Below are 21,440 nucleotides of genomic sequence, written 5' to 3'. Positions count from 1 at the left end.
CACGCTAAAAAGAACCACGTTGCGAGCCGTACGTTGCCCACCCTACTGTAAAAGGGTTGGTATTTAATTAAACTTTTATAATTGACATCATCAATTTACATTCTAAATTAAGTATGTACACTAGGTTAGGTAAAATAAAAAAACAACTAAAAATAACCTGAAGTAAGGAAACCTTTAGCTATAAAAAACGTAAATGTAATTAAAATTTTTCACAAACCGCATATTAATGTGTGGTAAATCGTAAATATAGTATTTAGTATTTACAATTGCCAAAATAAATTACAAGTGCCTAATCACTACAAACTATGCGCTAAGGACTATTTTTAGTTCGCTTCTCCGTATATAACAGTTCGGTTTACTTAACTACTCAATCAATGCCATAGAAAAAGCTATAAGTTCAGACATAAGATTTTTTTTAAAGAATTTAGGTTTAATAAAAAACAAAATACAGGTGTTCTGTTTTGTTAAATAATAAAAGGTTGATTTATAGAAGGTTAAAACTTAAAAACAGTGTAAAAAAACAACTATAAAAAGCTAACGACTTAATGAGTTTATGAACATGTCTACGAGAAAAAGCTCTAAAAATAAAAAGTTTACGTAGTTTTAAGCTTTGTAGTGTTAGTTGTACGAAGAAAACAAATATTACAATGTTTAGTGGTATTAAATAAAATTTCATCAAGTTTTTATTTTTGCAAGATTTCACTAGTTTAGCATGGTTGTAATAAACTATTTTTACAATCAATCACTTATCGTAGTTTATTTTTACAAGAATTAATTATGGTTATTTTATTAGAAATGTTTGTGGTTTTCTTCAGTTTTTGAGAACGTATAAATAAGAACATTTGTACTTTGTAAAGCAACGCTGTAAATTTCTTAAACATATTTAAGGTATTTACGGTTGTATGCGCTTTAATTTATTTAAAATGTTTGAGGTTTATCAGATTGGTTTAGTATAGAAAATTATAAGTAAACTATGTGTGTGTGTTTTTCTTAGTACACGGGCTTTCGTTGAATTAAAATAAAAGTTAAAAAATCGCAGTTGAAGTTTTTCAATTATTTAATTTTATGATATGTATCTTACACAAACAAAGTAAACATAAGTTGGTTTATAATTAAGATGTAATTGACTTTCAGTAACTAAAATGTTTTTTTTGATAGTAGTTTGTGGAAACACAAGAACACAAACAAACTTGTGAAATTTTTAAAAACAAATAGTTTGAATATTTTGCAACATTAAGAACTAAACTCACTTAATCATTACTTTTGATAAAATTGAGTTTAATTTGTAAACTTCGCACTGAAAGTAAAAAGCGAAAATCTTACAATTATGACGTAACACGAGGTCAGTGGGGTCGGGGGTCGCGAGACAACAAATTGTTGCCATGTCAACTGTTGTCATGGCAACCAACTTGTTGATAAGCATCATTACCACGTGGGCACGTTGTCGTGGTTTTTATATGTAATCACCGTTTAAATGTCGTGGAAATTTATAATTTCCGTAAAAAACTTTGATTCAATTTAGATAAGCTTGATTTCAACCATTATTTTATTGTTCGTAGAATTATTTGAACCTATTTTAATAAAATTTACATTTTACAATTTTTTCAAAAGTTTTTGATATTACTTTTACATTTAAAAGTTTTTTTTAATTTTTATTAAAAAAAATACCATTAAAAAAAATGTAACTTTCATTACTACATCAAACATTGTCAATTTATTTTATAAACTTTGTTAAACAAGCCTCAAGTTAAATAACATGTTCAATAATAAAAACAAAAAACATGGTCAATTAATCTAGCAATACAAATTAACTAAGCCTCAAAATATTGCGTTGTATTTTGTTATTAAATATTACAAAAACCGTTGAAACATGCCTCTTTACTTTTATTAAACTTCAAGTTTTGCGAGTATTTCTAAACAATCTTAATCCAATTTAATGGTTACGAAAATTTGTGCCACGTTAGAAATACTTCAACAAACTTTCAACAAACGTTTAAATCTTTATAATCGCACAAACTAATCCTGTGGGTTTTATTGCAGCTTTATGTTTGCAAGTTAGCAGAACATTTTAGTAATAATGTATATAACCAAGCAGTAACAGTTTATTAGTACTTTATTTCAGAAATTTCATCAAATTTTTTCAGATTTTTTATAAGTTTGTCTAATTAAGCTTGTGAAGCTGTTATCAGTAATTAAACTATTTTTAACTAAAACTTATAAATTAGTTTTAACTAGGTTATGTTTACAGCATATTTATTCGCTAAGTATTTCAGTTCAAAATATCTAAAGATAAAATACTTTCTATGTATTATATCAGAAAAAGCGTAAACAAAAGTATTATCACTCATTGTAAGTTAGATAAATATGTTAAAAATTTTGAGAAAATTTCCCAGCAAAGTTTACGACCTTTAAAAATTAAAAATTAAAATTCAAAATCTAATATATAATCAGTCTCAATGTTTCATCAAAGTTTTGATAGAACAGATGTTTTATTTATTTTGATTTTTAATAACATTTTTAATATATTATAAATAAATTTGGACGTTACTGTAAATTAAGTTTCATTTAACATCGACAGTAGTTTAAAGTTTTTTTAAATGTTATATAAATAAAAATAGAACTTTATACAAATAAACAACAAAAAAGTTTTTGTTTAATGAAGAAAACACAAAATATAAATTTACTTTGAAAATAAACCTTTGCACTTTATTTTATAAATATTACAGTACGCTAATATTTTTTTTATATTTAGTTAATAAAATTTACAATCGCTTTTTAATGTTTTATTATAAAGAGTGCAATTTTAGTTTATTTTTTTGTATATTTCACAATAATAGATAACACCTTTTTTTGTGTATTTGTTAGTAAACATAAAACCAGTTTTTGTTTTAAAGCTGATAATACTTCAAAGTAGCTGAAATACTTATACGGTATTAAGATTTTTAATTATGCCAAAACTAGCTGTTTATCGTATGCAAAAAAATAACTTAGGCTCAGATACTTTCAATAAAATTCAGACATTAAGACTCATTATATATTAATATATACAGCGAATATCAAAAGGCCGCGAAATATCTACCGTATAAATTAGGAAGCATCGAAAACAAAGAAAAGCCGCGTTTAATAAAAAAAAATCCGAAAAAAAAGTTTTAATAAAAATCTGGCCTCAAGGCTCGGCGGCGTGTAGAGCAAAAAAAAAAAAGAAAAAATTCCCCCATCTCATTTATTCAACTCGTTATTCAGCCATTGTGTAATTCGCTCTGCTCAAGGTTGCATGCGACATGCTGCTCGTTCAACTTCTGTTTGTGACGTCATTGATAAGCGTGACGTCATCGTTCAACGTCATAGGAGAGGCACTGGGCGAGGCGTTTCCTTCCGAGTCGATTATTTCGGAATCAAGTCAGTTTGTTTTGTTGTTATATAAATAATTAGGACTTGTTTGTTTTTGCTTTTTCTGCTGATTAAGTTTTAATGCTTAGTTTATGACTTTTTATCTCAACTTATATTTAGTGGTAACTAATAAAAAAATATCAATTTTAGTGCTGATACAGTCAGTTGTTTGTTTATATTTATTTATTTGTTGATTGTGATTTTTATTTCATTTTGTTTTGTATTTTTTTCTTGCTAATTAAGTATTTGATTATCATATGCCTATTACATTATATGATATGATGTATGCTGAAATACATATTTATTAGTTTTTTTTGATATCAACTTTAATATCAATTTAATTTTAAATTCAAAATGATTGTTTTTGAATACAATCTGATTATAATACTTTAAATTTACTTATTCCTTTTTACGTTTGGAATTTGCGTTTTACACAGATAATTTTTGAAGCAATAAAATTTCAGTTCCTTAAAAATAATATTATTTACGTAAAACTTCGTACTGTTTATAAACTTTAAAACAAAAGCTACTGAAGTTATTTTCGTAAGCTTTTGTGCCGTATCTGCTAATGCCTGAAGGGATATTGTATACTCGCGCAGCTCATAGCGGGATATATCAGTGAAAAACACGCTGTTATAATGTTCGGTTGTGAGAAAGTGATGTGCGTATATGCGAGATTGTGAGAAAAAACTTCACTTGTGTGAGAAATTAAAATAAAAAACACAAACATTGTATGTAAAAGTAAAAAAAAACATAACTTCCTGTTTTTTGAAGAATTCAAAGTGCGATTTATTTTCTCATACATACTTGTGTATACCTTATGTGAAATTTAGCATACTTGTTACCACATAATTTGTATGATACAAACACTGTAAAGAACAAATTTGATATTACCAGTACAACTTGAAATATTATTCATATTAAAAGCATGGTTTAACTTCTTGTACAAATTAGAACCCAGGGCCAACAAAGTTTTGTGAAAAGTAATACAACAACATTTTACAAGTAATCAACTATCTTTTACATTTATTAATCAAATCTCTTAAGAGATGTTTGAGAAAATTAGTTTGCGGGAAAAACATCAAAAACTATAATATTTTACAGTGTTTAGTTTGCAATGTTAACGTGTATTTTTGTGTTTTTTATTGCCGTAACACTTTACGTTTAGTCTCATTGAGAAAGGTAAATGGTTTGATGTATTTTTGTAAAGCAATTGTAAGAAAAATGATTGCAATTGAATTTTAAGTAATCAAAGCTGATGAGTTTCAAAACACGTTGATTTTATTTTGCTTATAAATTTGTTTATCACCCTTGTCAAGAGCATACTCTGAAAGTATTTTTACATTTTCCACAAAAAAATCGATGCCTATTTGTTAGTTTTTAAACTGTTTGACAGAGTTTTTAACATATTATGTTCAATACTTAATTTTATACTTTTTCATTTTACATACTAAATCAAATTAAAAAATGCTTAAAGTTTAAAGTAAAAACATTGTTTTTTTAAATAATTTCCAGCTTTACAAAAACATTTTAAGCTTTATCGAATTTTGTTTTATATCAGATTATAAAAATCGCTTTTAAGTGAAATGTTGAATGTGAAAGCTTTATTGGATTTACAGATCTCATAAAGTATTTTGTTAAAAAGTGTGGTATTTTGTACAATAAACAGTAGGAATTCTTTAGATGTATATCTCTACCTAAGTCTTACTTAAACTATCATTTATTTTGTACTCCCCAGTAAAACGTTATATTTAAATAAGTTTAACTTTAATGAGCTTAAACTTAACAACATCAGAACGGCCGTAAATCGCATTACCATTGTACCCGGGCATAAAAGATTATAAAATCAGTTTTGCACGCAACTAAGTTTGAATAATTTCAAATAAAAATTGAATGTTTAAGTTTTTAACCTGCGCCTAGATAGCTTGTTCACTACACGAGGTTTTTATGAATATTAAAATTAAACTTACCAAAAAAGTTTTTAAGAAAAATTCCGACTTTATAATCTTTACAAAAGTTATTTACAAAGTTAGTTATAGTACAATATTTAAAGAATTATAACATAAATAAATTTATAAAAACAAAAATGTACAATTGTATACAAGTATAATGATATGAAACGTTTATTGGGTTTTTTTAACTCATTGTTAATTGCAATAAAAAATACATTTAACAAGAAAATTATTAAACTATTTAAAGGAATTGTAATAAACTTTTTCATTTTGCATTATAACTTCAAAAAGTGCTCGATTAGTTACTAGAGAGCAAAATCAGATTTAAATGTATGCAAATTTTATTTTTCGGTGAAACTAATTGATCTTTTCAAACTATATAAAACTATTTGCACATTTGTTTTTCATACATTTTTCAAAAGGTCATCTAATCTCAGCTAAACCACTTATTTTTGAAACGCTATAACTTGCATACTTGTAAATAGGACTATAATAGAAAAGTTAAATTTGTTGATTGTAGAACCATTTTAATGACAAAGGTTTTTTTAGTCCAAAAAACACTTTTTAAAACAAATGTAGTTCCACAGTTTAATCTTTTAGGATAGCTGTATATAACACTGTTGTTTTTATTTTTGTTAAAATGCTTAAAATAACAAACTCAAGTTTTCAATAGTTTTTGCAATAAATTAAAAAAAGTTTTCTTTTAAGTTGATCATTCAAAAAAATTGAAAAACTATTTTTGACAGAACGCTTAACTCAAGTTTTGCAGGTATACTAGCGAACGGGGTTAAAATAACTTAGGTTGTTAAGATAAAGTAAAGATAAACTTTGTTGCTTTGCAAAATTTTCTTTTAGCTAATTTACTGCTAACAAAAATTTTTCAATTCAAAATTTTCAGGTATACCGGCGAACAGTATAACATTGTTATATTTATTTTTGTTTGAAAATTTATAATGAAAAACTTAAGTTTTCTATAGTTTTTGTTAAGTTTTCTTTTAACTTGATAATTCAAAAAAATTGAAAAACAGTTCTTGACAGAACTCTCAACTCAAGTTTTTCAGGTTATATTATTTTATATTTATTTTTGTTTGAAAATTTTTATTGAAAAACTTGAGTTTTCTATAGTTTTTGTAATAAGTTAAATAAAAGTTTTCTTTTAACTTGATAATTAAAAAAACTTTCGAAAAAATGTGTTGACAGAATTATTAACTTGAATTTTCAGGTATACTGGCGAACAGAGGCACCTGCAAGTTATTTGAAGAAACCAGCATCTCAGACAGCCTGCAACTGATGTGCACTGATGACAATTTTGTCGGTTCGGCGTGCCTCTTCTACTGTCAGGACGGTGCCATTTTGAACGGTGTCTCTGTTGCCATTTGCAACGAGGACGGTACTTGGAGCGACACGATTCCATCGTGCGAAGGTTCGTTTTGCTGTTAACTAAATTTTTAAACAGTAGAAACCTACTTATAGATTGGCAGTTTGTACAACGTAGCATTTAGGTATACTATCAAAATCCACCCGCGTTCAAAATCCACGCTGTTTAAAAAAAAAAATTTTATCTATTAATTAATTTTATAACTTTTTTGCATTTTTAAAATTTTTTATTTGTTTTTTTTTCACTATCACTGTTACCCCTAACCCTTACCCTCGATCGGTAAGCGGTTCTCGAATTTGACTGGGTGGATTTCGATCGGGTGAATTTTGAACGTGTCCCAGCATTTAATTTAGTAGAAGATTTCATGTGTTTTTAACCAAAAAGTGGTAGTGTAAAGAATACTTTGTAAAAATACGTTAACCTTGTAGCTTTGTTTAAAAACAAATTTTATTAAGTCCTGGAAAAGACTTTAAACTGTATTCAAATGGTGTCCGACTCGATAACTGAAAGGTTTTTTCGTGCACCAGGTCCTTGGACCAAATGTTTTGTGCGCTTTTTTGTCTTTTAATAAACAATATATAAGTAAAGAATTCTTAAACAAGCTTCTTAATTATAATACTGCTAGACAGTTTATTTTTAAAAACTTTTTCCAAAAATCTTACAATTTACAGTGTTAAAATTAATCGCTGTAAAGCAAGCAATTTTTTGAATTACAACAAAACCTTACTTTTTAATAACATCTATAGGGTCACTGAAAAACTTTGTGATGTCTTATTGAAAACGAAGTTATTTTTCTTAATTATGCGTTAAACTAATAGCATAAACAACAGCAGTCGTAAAATAAACTTTTTTTTTATCAATCATTTTGAAACTCAGCAATTTCTTTAACAGAGTCGTATTATTTCTGGATTAAAATTAAAAATTTGTAAAATAAAAACTTTTGCTGTTTTGTTTTAAACGCTCATATACATTCAGTTAACAATCATCTTAACACACAATTCCTTCAGAATCACTCCGGTCGCGGTGCTTCCCCGAACTGACAGCGCCCACTAACGGATACATAAATTGCGATGGAGATGTTTGCAAGTACTCTTGCGAGAGGAACCACGTGCTGGTCGGGTCGATAAAGTTGACCTGTGGTGAAGACGGTCAATGGGACAAAAAACCGCCAACGTGCCTTGGTTAGTTTTTGTTTTTATTGTTGTGTTTATCTATTTAAATATTATAACTTTATTTATCGTTCAATGGGACAACAAACCTCCAACTTGTCTCGATTTGCTCGTTTATTTTAGTAATTATTTTAATTTTTTCTTTTGTTTATTTTATCTTAACGGGACAATAGAACGCCTACATGCTTCAGTTTGTTTTATCTTATTTATTTTATCAATTACTATTTTTAATTATTTAAACCCTAAAGACCACCCACATATCTAGGCTTTTTTGCATTTAAAATGTCTTTTTGTTATTCAATTAGACAATAAACCGTCGACTTGATTAGTTTCTTTCATTTAATATATTATTTATAACATTATATTTTATTGTCTAGTTAGAAAATAAACCACAGACCTGCCTCAGTTTGATTGCTTTGTTATTTTACGTTATTCAATTATTTGGTTTTTTTGTTAGATAGTTTTTCTTTTGATGTAATAATATAAAAAAACAAACACAACTATCGTTCATCACAAAAAGTATGTACGACACGAAATACTGAAAGTTTCAAATCTGAAGCTGATATACGACTAAAAGTTTTTGTCTTCAAACCAAAATATACACTAACTTATTATAGTTCCTATAATATAACGTTTTAATTTTTTTATGTTATCAACTGTAACAGTAATTTTTAATATTTAAAAGAAATTTTTCTAATTTTCTACACTAAAGTAATGCTTTTTTTTACTGTGTTTTAGTTGATTTTAACTTTTCATGTTAGATAAAAGGGAACTTACTAATAAAAAAAAGTAAAACAAGTTTGGTTTGAATAAAAGTTTAGTAGTCAGAGAAATTTCAAAATTTCACGAGCGGGGCTTTTTTTTAACTTTTTGTGTTTACTAAGGAAACTCAACTTTGGTATTTTAGTAAATTTTTGTTTCAATACTTTACGCGGTTGGTAGTATTTATCGGTTTGTAACAAAAATAACTTTGTTCATAAAAGTCTAATAGTTTTAATATTTTGATCTACCAAGTCGCAAAATATTTTCTTCAATTTTTTTTTTTTGTGTTTATGTGTCCATCATAATGGAATTTTTTGTAATGAACAGTTTTTTGAAGCTTGTTATCAAAAACAAGTAGTTATCATTGAAACTTAAAGTAATTTAATAAAAGCTTTTTAACTTTTTGTTATAACTTTTAAAGTAGTTTTAGGTACATTTTAATGTCACAGTTTTAAAGAAATTTGCGTATTTTATATTGGTATAATAATTTTTAAAATTTGTATGACTCGTATCTAATTTACAAGTTTGATGTTAAAATAAAATTTGGTCTAACTCACAACTAGTTAATAATAATTCATTATTAAATTTATTAAATTATGATATACTGCATACTCTAACTAAGCTACTGCACTATTCTTGCAGCATTTAAAACAAATCTTTAATTTAATTAATCACTTGTGTTCAATACAAGCAACAACTCATATCAAAATGCGATTTTAATCCGATTAATTTTTGGTTTTTATAAACGCCATAACTTTAAAATTGCTATTCAAGTTTGTTTTAAAAACAAAACATTTGTATTAAACATAAATTCTATTTGACTGTGTTATTGATTAGCAATTGTCGTGTATTTACCCAAAGAACATTGTCTATAACTAAATGCATTTTTTTATACAAGTGGAATAAAAAAATTATATGTTCGGTTAGTATTTTATGAGAATAACTTCATCTTTAATACTTGTTTTTATTTTTCTTAATAAAATACATATAAAACTAAAAATATCCTCACATTTCAGCTTGTCAAAAATAAGGTTTTTTATTTTTACTTATAGCAAATGCATTGTTGGCATACTTACTGTCGTATTGTTATGAGCTTTTTTTCAAAAATACCTGTGGCTGACCCTATAAACCATAAATAATTTTATTATATTCATGCCGATTTAAGTACTGTTTGATATGTGAGTTTACTTATTCTGTATTTAATAAACTACAGTATAATCTCGCTTAAAATCTTAAGACACTATTCTTTTCAAGAAAAGTGTATAAAGAGTTTTTATTTTATTATTTACATTATTTTTTTGAAATCTTATCTTTGCTAACAACGTGTTATACATTATGATATACAAAAAAGTATAAACTTTTAAAATTTATGAGCTTTGATGTTTTTTGCTATAGTCAGCAAAACTACTTAACTACTTAACTAGCCTGTTCCTAACTAGTAATAGTTTTAACTGATTTAAGTATTATTTGATAGTGTAAATTGTTTTTAGCTCTTTTGGAAAACTTCAAGATAATTTAAGTTAATAACATAGAAGTGTTTTATAATATTATATGTTTAAGTAAACTTTTAAACATTCATATTAAAAAATGAATTAGTTCATCAAGTATAAAATAATGATATTATAACATAAAGCAATCTTTACCGCATTTAACAAGCTACTGTAAGTATTTTATCAGTAAACAAATTAATTTACAAAGATTTTCATTCAAATTGGTCAAAAAACAAACAACAGTTAAAATAAGTACTATTTTAACCTTATTGAATTGTGGTCAAAAAATTAACTTGAATATTTTTACATAACTTTTTAAAGAAATATATAAGTAAAATGCGATTATAATATGCTTAAAAGTTTTACAATGCAAAGTCACAAATCAAATTTTATTATTAAATATTTTACAACAACTATCGACTTTGATCAAAATACCTTTTATCAAACTATTTTCCACTAATATTCTGTGGCTAACCATAATTCTATTGTATTGAAAAACAAGGTACATATTAAGATTGCAAAACAAACAAATTATGATTAGGTACGAGGTTTTCTATGTAGCATAAACATTGTTTTAAATGTAAAGCATGTCAGTTTATAAATTGTTCTGTTGTTAGTTGTGTTTACACTAAATAAATCGGTTAATTTAGAATTTTTCATAAATGATAAATTTCCCATTTCGACATTAATGATTTGTGCATATTTACTTAAGTTTTTTTTAATTAAAGTTGCAAATATGTTTAATTACGTTAATTGAAAAGTACCGTTTTTGAGGTTTAAGTGATAATTAAAATTAGATAAACGATTTATTGTTTATTGAAATTTATCTCACCACAAAATTTTCATGGTTAGAGGCTTAAAGGCAAAGTTTAATGTTTAACCTTAAAAACCCCAAAAATTTGGCTTAATTTCTCGATTTTATAAATTTAACATACAATATTGAACTAAATAAAGTTTAATGACTTTTACAATTAATTGTTTTCTTGCTATTTTAAAATTGTCGTGTAAATTACTTGTTTCTGGTGTTAAAGTGAGAAAAAACGTTTAAATCTTAAAACTTCAAACCTGTTTGAACTAAAAACGGTAGTTTTATTTTAATTCTGTTGAAAACTGTACAAGAAAAAAATTGTATTAAGCTTGATAAGTACTAAGTAAACTTAAAGTAAAAAAATGTTCATAATATTTTGATTATACTAAAGATTGTTATATGATGTACTATTACCATCATTTATGATTTTTACCGTTCTTTTGTATTTTATGATTAAATTACATTTCGCAACAGAAAATGAACACTAACAGAAATAAGTAGTTTAAGTTAGTAAATTCTATGAAAAAGTATTCACTGAAAAAATATATGATTTAAATTGTTGAAGGTATCATGAATTTTGCGTATACTATCAAAATCCAGCCGACTTTTATTTTTATTTTCTTTCTTCATTAATTTATTTCGATACATTTTTTTTATTTTGTTTATTAATTTTTTACTTCTTTTCACATTCACTGTTACCCCTAACCCTTACCTTCGATCGGTAAGCGGTTCTCGAATTTGACTAGGAGGATTTTGATCGGGTGTGAATTTTAAACGTGTCTCGAATTTTGTGGCAGCTTTTAAATTGGCTAAGATGTTAAACTCTAACAAAGTAACTAAACAAATAATAAAGTAAATTAACGAAGTTTTGTGCTAAAAAAGTATTTTCTCCCAGACCCCCTGCAAACATGTGACTACTTGGATGACGTCATCGAAAACGGAATGGCGTCATGCACGATGAGCAACGCGATCGGGTCGGTGTGCGATTTCTTTTGTGACGTGGATTACGTCATAATTGGAGAGTACAGGATCACGTGTCAGGGCGATAAGAAGTGGTCGGGGGAGCCCCCAACTTGCAACCATAAAAGTGGTCAGTGGAAAAAAAATAATTATTAATTTTGTTATTATTGATTTAGTATGTAAACATTGTTGACAACTATTAATTGTACTATTTGAACAACTTTATGATATGAAGCGGTCCGGTGAACTTCCTACCTGTAATCATAAGAGTGGTGTGTTACGTGTATTTAAGCTGTAGTAGTGGCTTGAAAAAGCTAAAAAAAAGTTTTTTTGTATATCAAAAAATACATATCTGTTTTTATAGACAAGATTTGTAAACACAATTATTTAACTTATTAACTTAACTACGTTTGAAAATTATAATAATAAAGTTATTGAATGTTAATGCTTCAATTAAGTTTATAACTTAATTAAAATGATTAGATATACGATTTCGCACTTTAAGACTGATAACATTCGAACATCGAATATTCAAATAAATAAGATACATAGTATAAATTATAGTATTTATTTTCATTAACAGAAGTGGGATTGTGCACACAACAGCTGGTGCCAAACGAGCATTCCACGGTTGACTGCACATCGGGAAGGAGTCAGGGATCCGTCTGCACGTTCAGGTGTCAGTCAGGATACGCGTCAGTGGGAGGGGAGGTGCATTCAATTTGCTTGAAGAACGGAAGTTGGTCATTGAAACCCCCCACTTGTATTAGTGAGTTTTTATTATATATAACTAATTACATTCTATTTGTTTGAAGAACGGTAGTTGGTCATTGAAACCCCCCACTTGTATTAGTGAGTTGTTAAGATATATGCAAACAGCTAGATAGATTAAGTTCCTTTTTACTTGAATTAGTGAGCTGTTATTATATATAACTAACTACATTCAATTTGCTTGAAGAACGGTAGCTGGTCATTGAAACCCCCCACTTGTATTAGTGAGTTGTTATTATATATAACTAACTACATTCTATTTGCTTGAAGAACGGCAGTTGGTCATTGAAACCCCCCACTTGTATTAGTAAGTTGTTATTATATATAACTAACTACATTCTATTTGTTTGAAGAACGGCAGTTGGTCATTGAAACCCCCCACTTGTATTAGTGAGTTGTTATTATATATAACTAACTACATTCTATTTGTTTGAAGAACGGCAGTTGGTCATTGAAACCCCCCACTTGTATTAGTAAGTTGTTATTATATACAACTAACTACATTCCATTTGCTTGAAGAATGGAAGTTGATCATTGAAACCCCCCACTTGTATTAGTGAGTACATATTTAAAACTAGTTATATTCAGTTAATTCCAAATTTTATAGTTAGGAGATATGTTCAACACATATATGTATAATAAATTATGATAAACTATAATGTGTTAATTACATTATATTTATTTGAAGAATGATAGTTGGTCACACATCCCACCTACTTGTATGAGTGAGTTATTAAAATACAACCATAGTTTAAACTTATTTGAATTAATTAATCATATCAAGGTTAAGGTTTAAAACAAGTAATTATAATTATCTGAACATTAAATCTAATTATGTTTCGCTTATGTCAATATTTATTATTTAAAGTCAAGCCTTGAAAGAAGCTTTTTGTAACAGTAATTATTAAGTAGAACTTTTGGTAGGTCTTGGTTAGCACAGGGTGTACTTTATTTCGGAAAATCCTTTCAAACCCTTATACGTTACACTGTTACGACCTTTAAAAATTTGTGCTCCACTTTCTTAAGATCAACACTAAACAAAACATTTTTTTAAAACTTAGCAATAATAAAATAAAAACCTTTCGCACCAGAAATTTCATGCACGCAAGCGGGAAGGAGCATCCAACACGGCACACAGCTGTGCACCTCACAGCAGAACATAGGCAGCATATGCAGGTACCAGTGCGAGGAGGGGTATAAACTGAGGGGGGAGGAGTACTCCAGGTGCGAAGGAGATGTCAACACCGGTGTCGCTGTTTGGAGCGCAAAAGTACCGCAGTGCTTGAAGATCAGAGGTAAGAAAGTATTGTACATTGAGTATTTGATGTATATTATCTTATTATTATGTTTTGAATTGTGAACGGCTAATTTTTAATGTTTATGATGTGTTTTAAATTAACTATTTATTTCACTACATATAAAGTTATTTTAATGTCGCTGTTTGGAACACAAAATTATCGCAGTGCTTGAAAATCAGAGGTTGATGGTTGAAATATAATATCATTTTAAACCAGTGGTAGTTAGCCCTTACAGTAAATACTTTACTTACTTTGTACAGCAAGTTATTGAAGAAATTAGTTCTGTGCACTGCACACTAGACTATAAAACTATAAGTTTTAACACAAAAATCATTTTTCTGAATGATTAGTGTTTTCTGCTAAAATTCCCGAGTGTTTAAACATCAGAGATTTAATTGAGTTAAAACACTTTTTGTTGACATTTTCTTAGCCTAAACTATAAGTTAACATTTTAAAAAGTTAATTTCTTTTGTAAAAATGACAAATGGTCTAACTTTAATATCACCAGTTAAAAAAAAACATCATGATAATAACTTATTATTTGATTTTTTATTAATCTTTCTCAAAAAAGAAATAAATTACTTTTATTTGTATTAAAGATTATGAATCTTTTTTTGTTTAAGAAAGCCGATTGTATATCTATCAAAATTCTGAAACAAAACTTCATAAATTTTGTTCTTAAAGCAGATTATTTTACATTACTAAACTTAACAAATGTTTTTTACAGATGCATCGAACAAATTCACTCCAAGCAAGATACCGTCCTGGTTATTATGTTTAGTGCAATCAGACAGAAAAGCTTGCATGAGAAAATTATTGATATACTGCTTGATTACCGGGAAATACTGCTACTGAGTAAAATATTGTAGAGTTAGTAATAAATATATAATTTTTTATGATAAGTATTGATTTTATATAGCTTAAATTTTTTTCAACTTTAAGTACTTTAGTGCTTAAAAGCTTAAAGTTTTAATTAATAGAAAAACGTTTATATTTTTCTTTTACTATTGAAATCAAAGATAAAGCTAAAATCTTCAAAGAACGTTATATAAAAAGCAAAACAAGTAAAATTAAGTGCAACTTAGAAATGAAGCTAATTATGATTTGTTTTAAGAAGTTACCGTGTTGTAAAATTTTAATGAGCAGCATCTAACTTTTATTTTTGCACAAGTATTTAACAACACTGCCATATGTTATAGTTTTCGTGTTTGAAAATAAACAGTGAAAAACTTCGAAAAATGTGTTTTACTTTTTTTTTTAATCTAGCTTAAAATTTCTTGAATTTGTAAACTAAGTTTTTATGGTCATCAGAAGTACAAAAGGTTTAGCTGAGTTTTTAACATTTAAAAAAAAGACTCTCCAAACTTTATTTTGAAAGTGTTGTCTTTTGAAATCGCCACAAAAAGTACAAGGATATCAAAATATAAACATAAACTCATACAGTATTCTACCTATGAGACCAAATTAATCAAAAACATGAACACTAGTTTTTGATATTAAATAAATCAAACTAAATAGCTGAAAAAGTTTCAAAAATCTTTTGTATACAGTAGACTACCGCTTAAGTACGCACTTTTTTTTGGTACACACCCCGCCTTAAGTACGCACTTATCCAGAAAGTCATAAAGCTGAGACTCTAACTCAGGGTACTTAGCAGAAGAAAATCTAGGCTTTATCTTTGCTTAGTCATGTCAGCAGATCGTCTTTTAATCTCATCTCGGTTCTGCCAAATTTTTCTAATTGCATCTTCACTAGCATCAAAGCTTCTTCCAAGATAATACTTACTAGCAAGATTTTTCCTTTCAAGCTGTTTAATGATCTCCAATCTTTCTAACTCAGTTAATTGTTTTTTAGCAGCTGACATAACTCAATGCTCTTAAAATTATCTGAAAAGTATCTAATATCATTTTAGATTTTTAATTTATTATTTTACTTAAAAATCAAATTAAAGAACTAGTTTTGAAAAATCTACTTACTGGACAAATACAGCATTTAAAAGATTTAGTGTCATTGTGAGTTGCATGATGTTGAACTAATGAACATTGTAGAGCAAATTTTGATAACTATGTCAACAAAACTGGAAAAATAAAAGTTTTAAAAACACAATTCAATCTACATTTTTAACTGTCCCGTTGTATGTACAATTTATTTATCAAAATAAAGGATGTTATATTAGAAATTCTAAGAAATTCCAGTTTTTTTGCTTAAATTTTCAGTCATCAAGTTTTTCCAGATTATTTTATGTTTCCAGGTAGAATGGCCAACCTGCTGAGTTAGCCTGAGACTTTCACAACTTTTAAACTAGGGTGAGTAATCCTGAGTAGTCTAAGTTGCCTGAGATTGTAACAGTCGTGTTATTAAGTGTTAATAAACTAAATACTTATATAGTCGTTGCAGAAAAGTGAAAGGAATAATGATACTTGAGATGTAATGCTATAAAATGAATAAATCTAGATGACAAAGTTAATAAAACCTAAAAATACAACATAGTTAAGTCATAATTTAATTTAAATGTACACACATTGATATTTTGAAAATGTTTGGTATACACAATGTAGTTTGGTACTTTCCCTCTAACAAAACAAAATATGTGGCTAGTTGTAAGAAAGAAAACAAACAACTAAATTCCATATTATACTATGTCGTCAAAAAGTACGCACTACCCGTGCTAAGTACGCAATTTTTGGTCGGGTTCAATTTGAGTACTTAAGCGGTAGTCTACTGTAGTTTTATTACAGAGCATAATGTTTTAAGAAATAGTCAATTTAGTTTCATTTGACTTGTTTTTTTTTTGTTTAAATCGTAGCTAGCTGAAAAAAGTTAATTAACATGTGTAAATACTGATGTTGGAGTGGCAAAATGTTTGGTTTTTGGACCTTTATATTAATGGTAAAAAAGTAATATTAGTTCATAGTTGTAAATTTTTAAGATGATATATTATTATGCAGAAATTTTAAATTTAATAAACATTTTAAGGACTGTTTAAAGCTTATTTTAGAAATAAAAATTCAGACTGGTTTATTGAATAGTAACTTAAATTAAATGCTTATAGAATTAGATAGATACTATATCAATCATTATTTTAAAAATAAAAGTTTCAATGGAAAGATAAGTAGAACAACTATAAAACGAAGTAAGTTCTTATAAAGATTTAGGTGTTATAATCAAAAGTAGTCTTATTTGATAAGAATATATATATCATTGAAATTAAACTTTCAATTCAATTATTCTTTTGAAAAAACATAATTCATACCAGTGCCATAACGTGGTATTTTTATTATGGGGTACAAAAAATTTATTAATTTCGATAAAAACCTTTATTTAAAACCTTTTTTTAAAGCTACATAAAATATTTTTTTTAGTACTACATCTGAAACAACTTTACTGTATAAAAAAACTTAACTTACTGTTCAAAAAAATACTTATTTATTTCAAAATTCAGCTTTTTAAAAATAACTTTAGTTAATTCCTTAAATTTAAAATTTGATTATAGTTTTGTGTAAACGTAAACTTACTAACATAAAATTAATACTTAACTTATTTTTAATAAACAACAACTTTTATATCGAAATAAAATATATTGCAATAACTAGGAAAACATTACTAAAGTCATTAATACCTTATTTAAAATCAATTAAACAAGACAGCTAAACATTTTTAAAGATAGAAAGCAAAATAAAAAATAAAGTTTAGGTAGGCTTACCAAAAATTTTTTAAAACGAACTACAGGTAATAATACCCGATAACAAAATGTAGTTACCTAAAACATGTAATGCTAAAAAAAATGTCAACACAGTTCTCAATATAAATAAAAAATAAAAGGCAGAATTTAGTCAGACTTTTCTTCGAATAGACAGAATTAACAAAAATAGCAAAAACTATTAAATAGTTCACTAGTTACAAACTAAAAAAACAAAATGTAAAATAAATTCAAAAAGATTTAATAGTATAAAAAAATTTTTTAAATTATATACAAAAACTTTTAATTAAATATGTAAATAAAATTCTAAAAACGAAAAAAAAAAAGTTTATTCAGCACAGAATAAACAAATAAATCAAAATATGTATAATAGTTTAATATTTTTAAACTTAAGAAAATAAAATTTGTCAAAAAAACTACAACAATAAAGACATAATAATAAAAGAATATTGTTTATTGAATGACAAAAAAAAGCGCTCAAAAAGTTTGGTCTAAGGACCTGGTGTACAAAGGAACTTTTCGGTTATCGAGTCGAGTAGTACACCACCAATAGTAAATAAAACATCTAAGAACTTTTTTTTAAACCAAAAGAAAAAGTTTAATATTGAAAAATTAAAAATGTTTATTAGATGAAATTAATAAAGGTTAGTTTTAAAATACTTTTTATATTTTGTTATGTAGTTTTCTTAAGTTTTGTTAAACTTTGTAAAAAATTGCAGTTTTAAAACAAATAATATTTAACTAAAAGTTATAGAACAAATTTCTTACCATTTAAGCTGCAGCTTTAGTAATCAAAACATCTTGTGTTGGCCTGTTATTTTTAAACTCGATATTTTAAATCTTCGACAACAAGATTTTTATTGCATTTTTGCAATGTACTTTACAATAACACTGATACTACTTTCTTATTTGTTTTATAAAAAATCTAAATGGAAACTAAAATTAAATTTTTTTTTTTATAAACTACAATATACTTTTTTAAAACAAAAACAAATACATTTAATTAGAAGATATCAAGGTTGCCACTCTTTAAGACAAAAAAGTGTCCTAAGGATATTAAAAACCGTCCTAAGTGACTTTAAACAGTCCTAAACCATTATGAGGTTTTAGAAATTGTTAATAAATGTTTTTTTTTTTAAATTAAAGCTTGAGTTCTTTAACAAGGTGTTCATAAAGCAACAAAAATTGAAACTGAATTAACGAATTCCTCATTTAAAGTCTATAAAAAAATCATCCTAAAGTTAAATTATATTAAAACTATCCTGATTTTTTATTAAAATAAAACTATCCTGAGTCAGCCTGAGTTAAAAAATAACTTTTAAATAACCAGAGTTATCCTAAGCTGTACTGAGTCACACTGACATTTTCTAAAACTTAAATACATTCTTAGTGACCAGAGAATTAAAAGCGTGTGGCAGCTTATTGATATAATCAGTGTTATAAAAGTTTCTGATATTAGACAAAGGTATAAAATACAATTGTTAAAGATATTTTTTCAGAATTTCTCGAAATGTACAAAAAGCATAATTTTTCCTCTATTTTAAAATATATTTATCTAGAATTTTAAGACAACTGTTTTTTATATCATGAACAGTTTTTAGAAAGCAAACTATTATAAACAACATGTAATATTTTGAAAGTTTATGACCTAAATTAAAATAAGTTATCTTTTAAAATAAAAATTACTTGATAATAAAATAAAAATCTGTTTCCTAGAAATTGTTTAACATTTAATTATTACTCAAATTAAATTTTTATAAATTTAAACTTAAAATGGTATATATTCCGATAAGCTTAGCTTATCAGCATTTCTAGGATTTAACGCCTTTTAACGTTACATCTTATAAATTTAAAAATACATATCTTAAACAGGATTTAAAGGCCCTTCTTTTGTAATAAAATTCGTATTTAATAGTTAAATACTTATTTAGTTATGATAAATAAAAGTTTAAACTTACTAAATCTTTGGTCCTTTAGCAACCAATAAAATATTTAACTTTATTTAATTCTTCAATGCATAACTACACAAAATAAAAATAAATTCACTGGTAGAAATTGAGAAATTTAAGGGATGTTTCTAAAAGTTTAGATAAAAAAGTAGTAAACTAATTTGCTACAAAAATTGATGAGCTATACTGGTTGATACAATTACACTTTTTGATTTGTTCACTTTTTAAGAAACAAGAAACTACTTTTACTAAAGAGATTTAGTGAGATTTAACTTAGTTTTTTTTTTCTATATAGAGGTTGTTAACATTTTATTCACTGCTTATTTATTAATAATTATATTGTGCTTAGAATTAATAATTTTTTGGTTTTATATTATTTATTTAATTTTAAAAATCACTACCAATTTTACGTAAAAATACACTGATAAGCTTGAATTTGTAAAATTTATTTTTCTTTAGATTTTCATGCATGAATATTTTTCAAATAACATTATAGACAAGCAACATTGTTATGTTATGTGCAGTTTACCGTTTTATTTTACTTTAAGAGGTCGCATTTTTTTTGTCACCAAAACTTGGTTGTAATTAAAATATTTAATCTGCAAATCTCTGTTTATTATTCATTTCATCAAACTTTAAAATTATTTTGTTATCAATTTTAGGTATATTTTATTTTTATTATTAGTTTATTTTTATTTTATTAACAGATACTTATTACTTATTTTTATAGAAGTTTTTTTATTCTTTATTCATTGTCATTATAAGATATGTTAAGCTTGGTTATTTATTTGTCAAAGATTTAGCATTTTCCTTTTAAAAAATCGATTATAATTGTTATACTACCACGGTGCACTACCAAATCTTTGCTCTTTGTGAACTTTAATTCTTATAAAATTTACAAATTCAAAAAAAATTCCTTATAGAACTTTGAATCAAAGCCGGTACATAGTTATATTTACTCACTGGATCTGTATACTTGGTATTCGAAAAATTCGTTTAAGTTTTCGAATACTACATATTATGTTTATTCATAGTTAAAAAAAGAAAATTAAACAGGGAAAACAAACGAGTAAAGCATAAAGATAATACATTTTTTTGTTTTCTTCATTTCTCATTTTTTAGGAGGCACGCATGCGCCAGTGTCCCTCCCCACGCTACGCCTCTGGTTCATACGAAAGTTGTAAAAAAAAAATACAATGTTCTTTTTTAAATGAGTGAAACTTTAAATTTAATTTTTTTCTTAATATCAGGCAAACTTTGTTGTTTTTGTGAAGCATAATTAAAGCTAGAGACAAATGAAGTCAAAATACTTGTTTATTAAGCACTACATATTGCCATTATAAAAGATAGAAGAGAAATAATAGAAAATTAAATATAAAAGTAAATGTTTAAACATTTTTTAAATATAAGGTAAATGTGTAGTTAACATTGACAAATGATCTCTAGCCTATCAGGGTAGTAAAGGTTAAACTGATATGGAAAAACACTTAAAATATCAAGATAACAAAAATAGAAAACATGTAGGGTACAGCATTCAATCGAACTATTTGTGTTGATTGCTGTAACGTACATGTGTTAGGTAATGCAACAAACTTCACTAATATACGCGTCAGTTTGTATTCGTGTTAACACTTGTCGCATAATTGCTATGATGTCATAATACTACAAGAGAGTGAAAAAAAGATTAATAATTTCATTTAGCAGTGTTAATGTAACTTTGCCATTTAATAGTTTATATGTTTTCTAGCAGAGTTATTATTTTAAAGTTTTAAAAATTTAACTCTAAAAAAAATTTAAAAACTTATTATTTTAC

At 26.3% G+C, this 21,440-nt stretch overlaps 1 protein-coding gene across 1 annotated transcript; it reads left to right on the top strand.

The window, feature by feature from the left end:
• Window positions 1-3,146: 3,146 nt before the first annotated feature.
• On the top strand, window positions 3,147-15,117 carry LOC145838644 (P-selectin-like). The gene is made up of 7 exons (XM_082946268.1): window positions 3,147-3,399; window positions 6,565-6,765; window positions 7,728-7,901; window positions 11,845-12,039; window positions 12,493-12,678; window positions 13,772-13,975; window positions 14,706-15,117. The coding sequence occupies exons 1-7, from the start codon at window positions 3,282-3,284 to the stop codon at window positions 14,831-14,833; spliced, it is 1,206 nt and encodes a 401-aa protein (XP_082802394.1). The 5' UTR covers window positions 3,147-3,281; the 3' UTR covers window positions 14,834-15,117.
• The last annotated feature ends 6,323 nt before the right edge of the window (window positions 15,118-21,440 follow it).

The sequence above is a fragment of the Thalia democratica genome, chromosome 6 (assembly GCF_965202585.1).
Source record: "Thalia democratica chromosome 6, ktThaDemo2.hap1.1, whole genome shotgun sequence".
In the NCBI taxonomy this organism is placed as follows: domain Eukaryota; kingdom Metazoa; phylum Chordata; class Thaliacea; order Salpida; family Salpidae; genus Thalia; species Thalia democratica.
The sequence above is the reverse complement of the archived record's forward strand: the minus strand, read 5'-3'. Positions and strand labels throughout refer to the sequence as shown.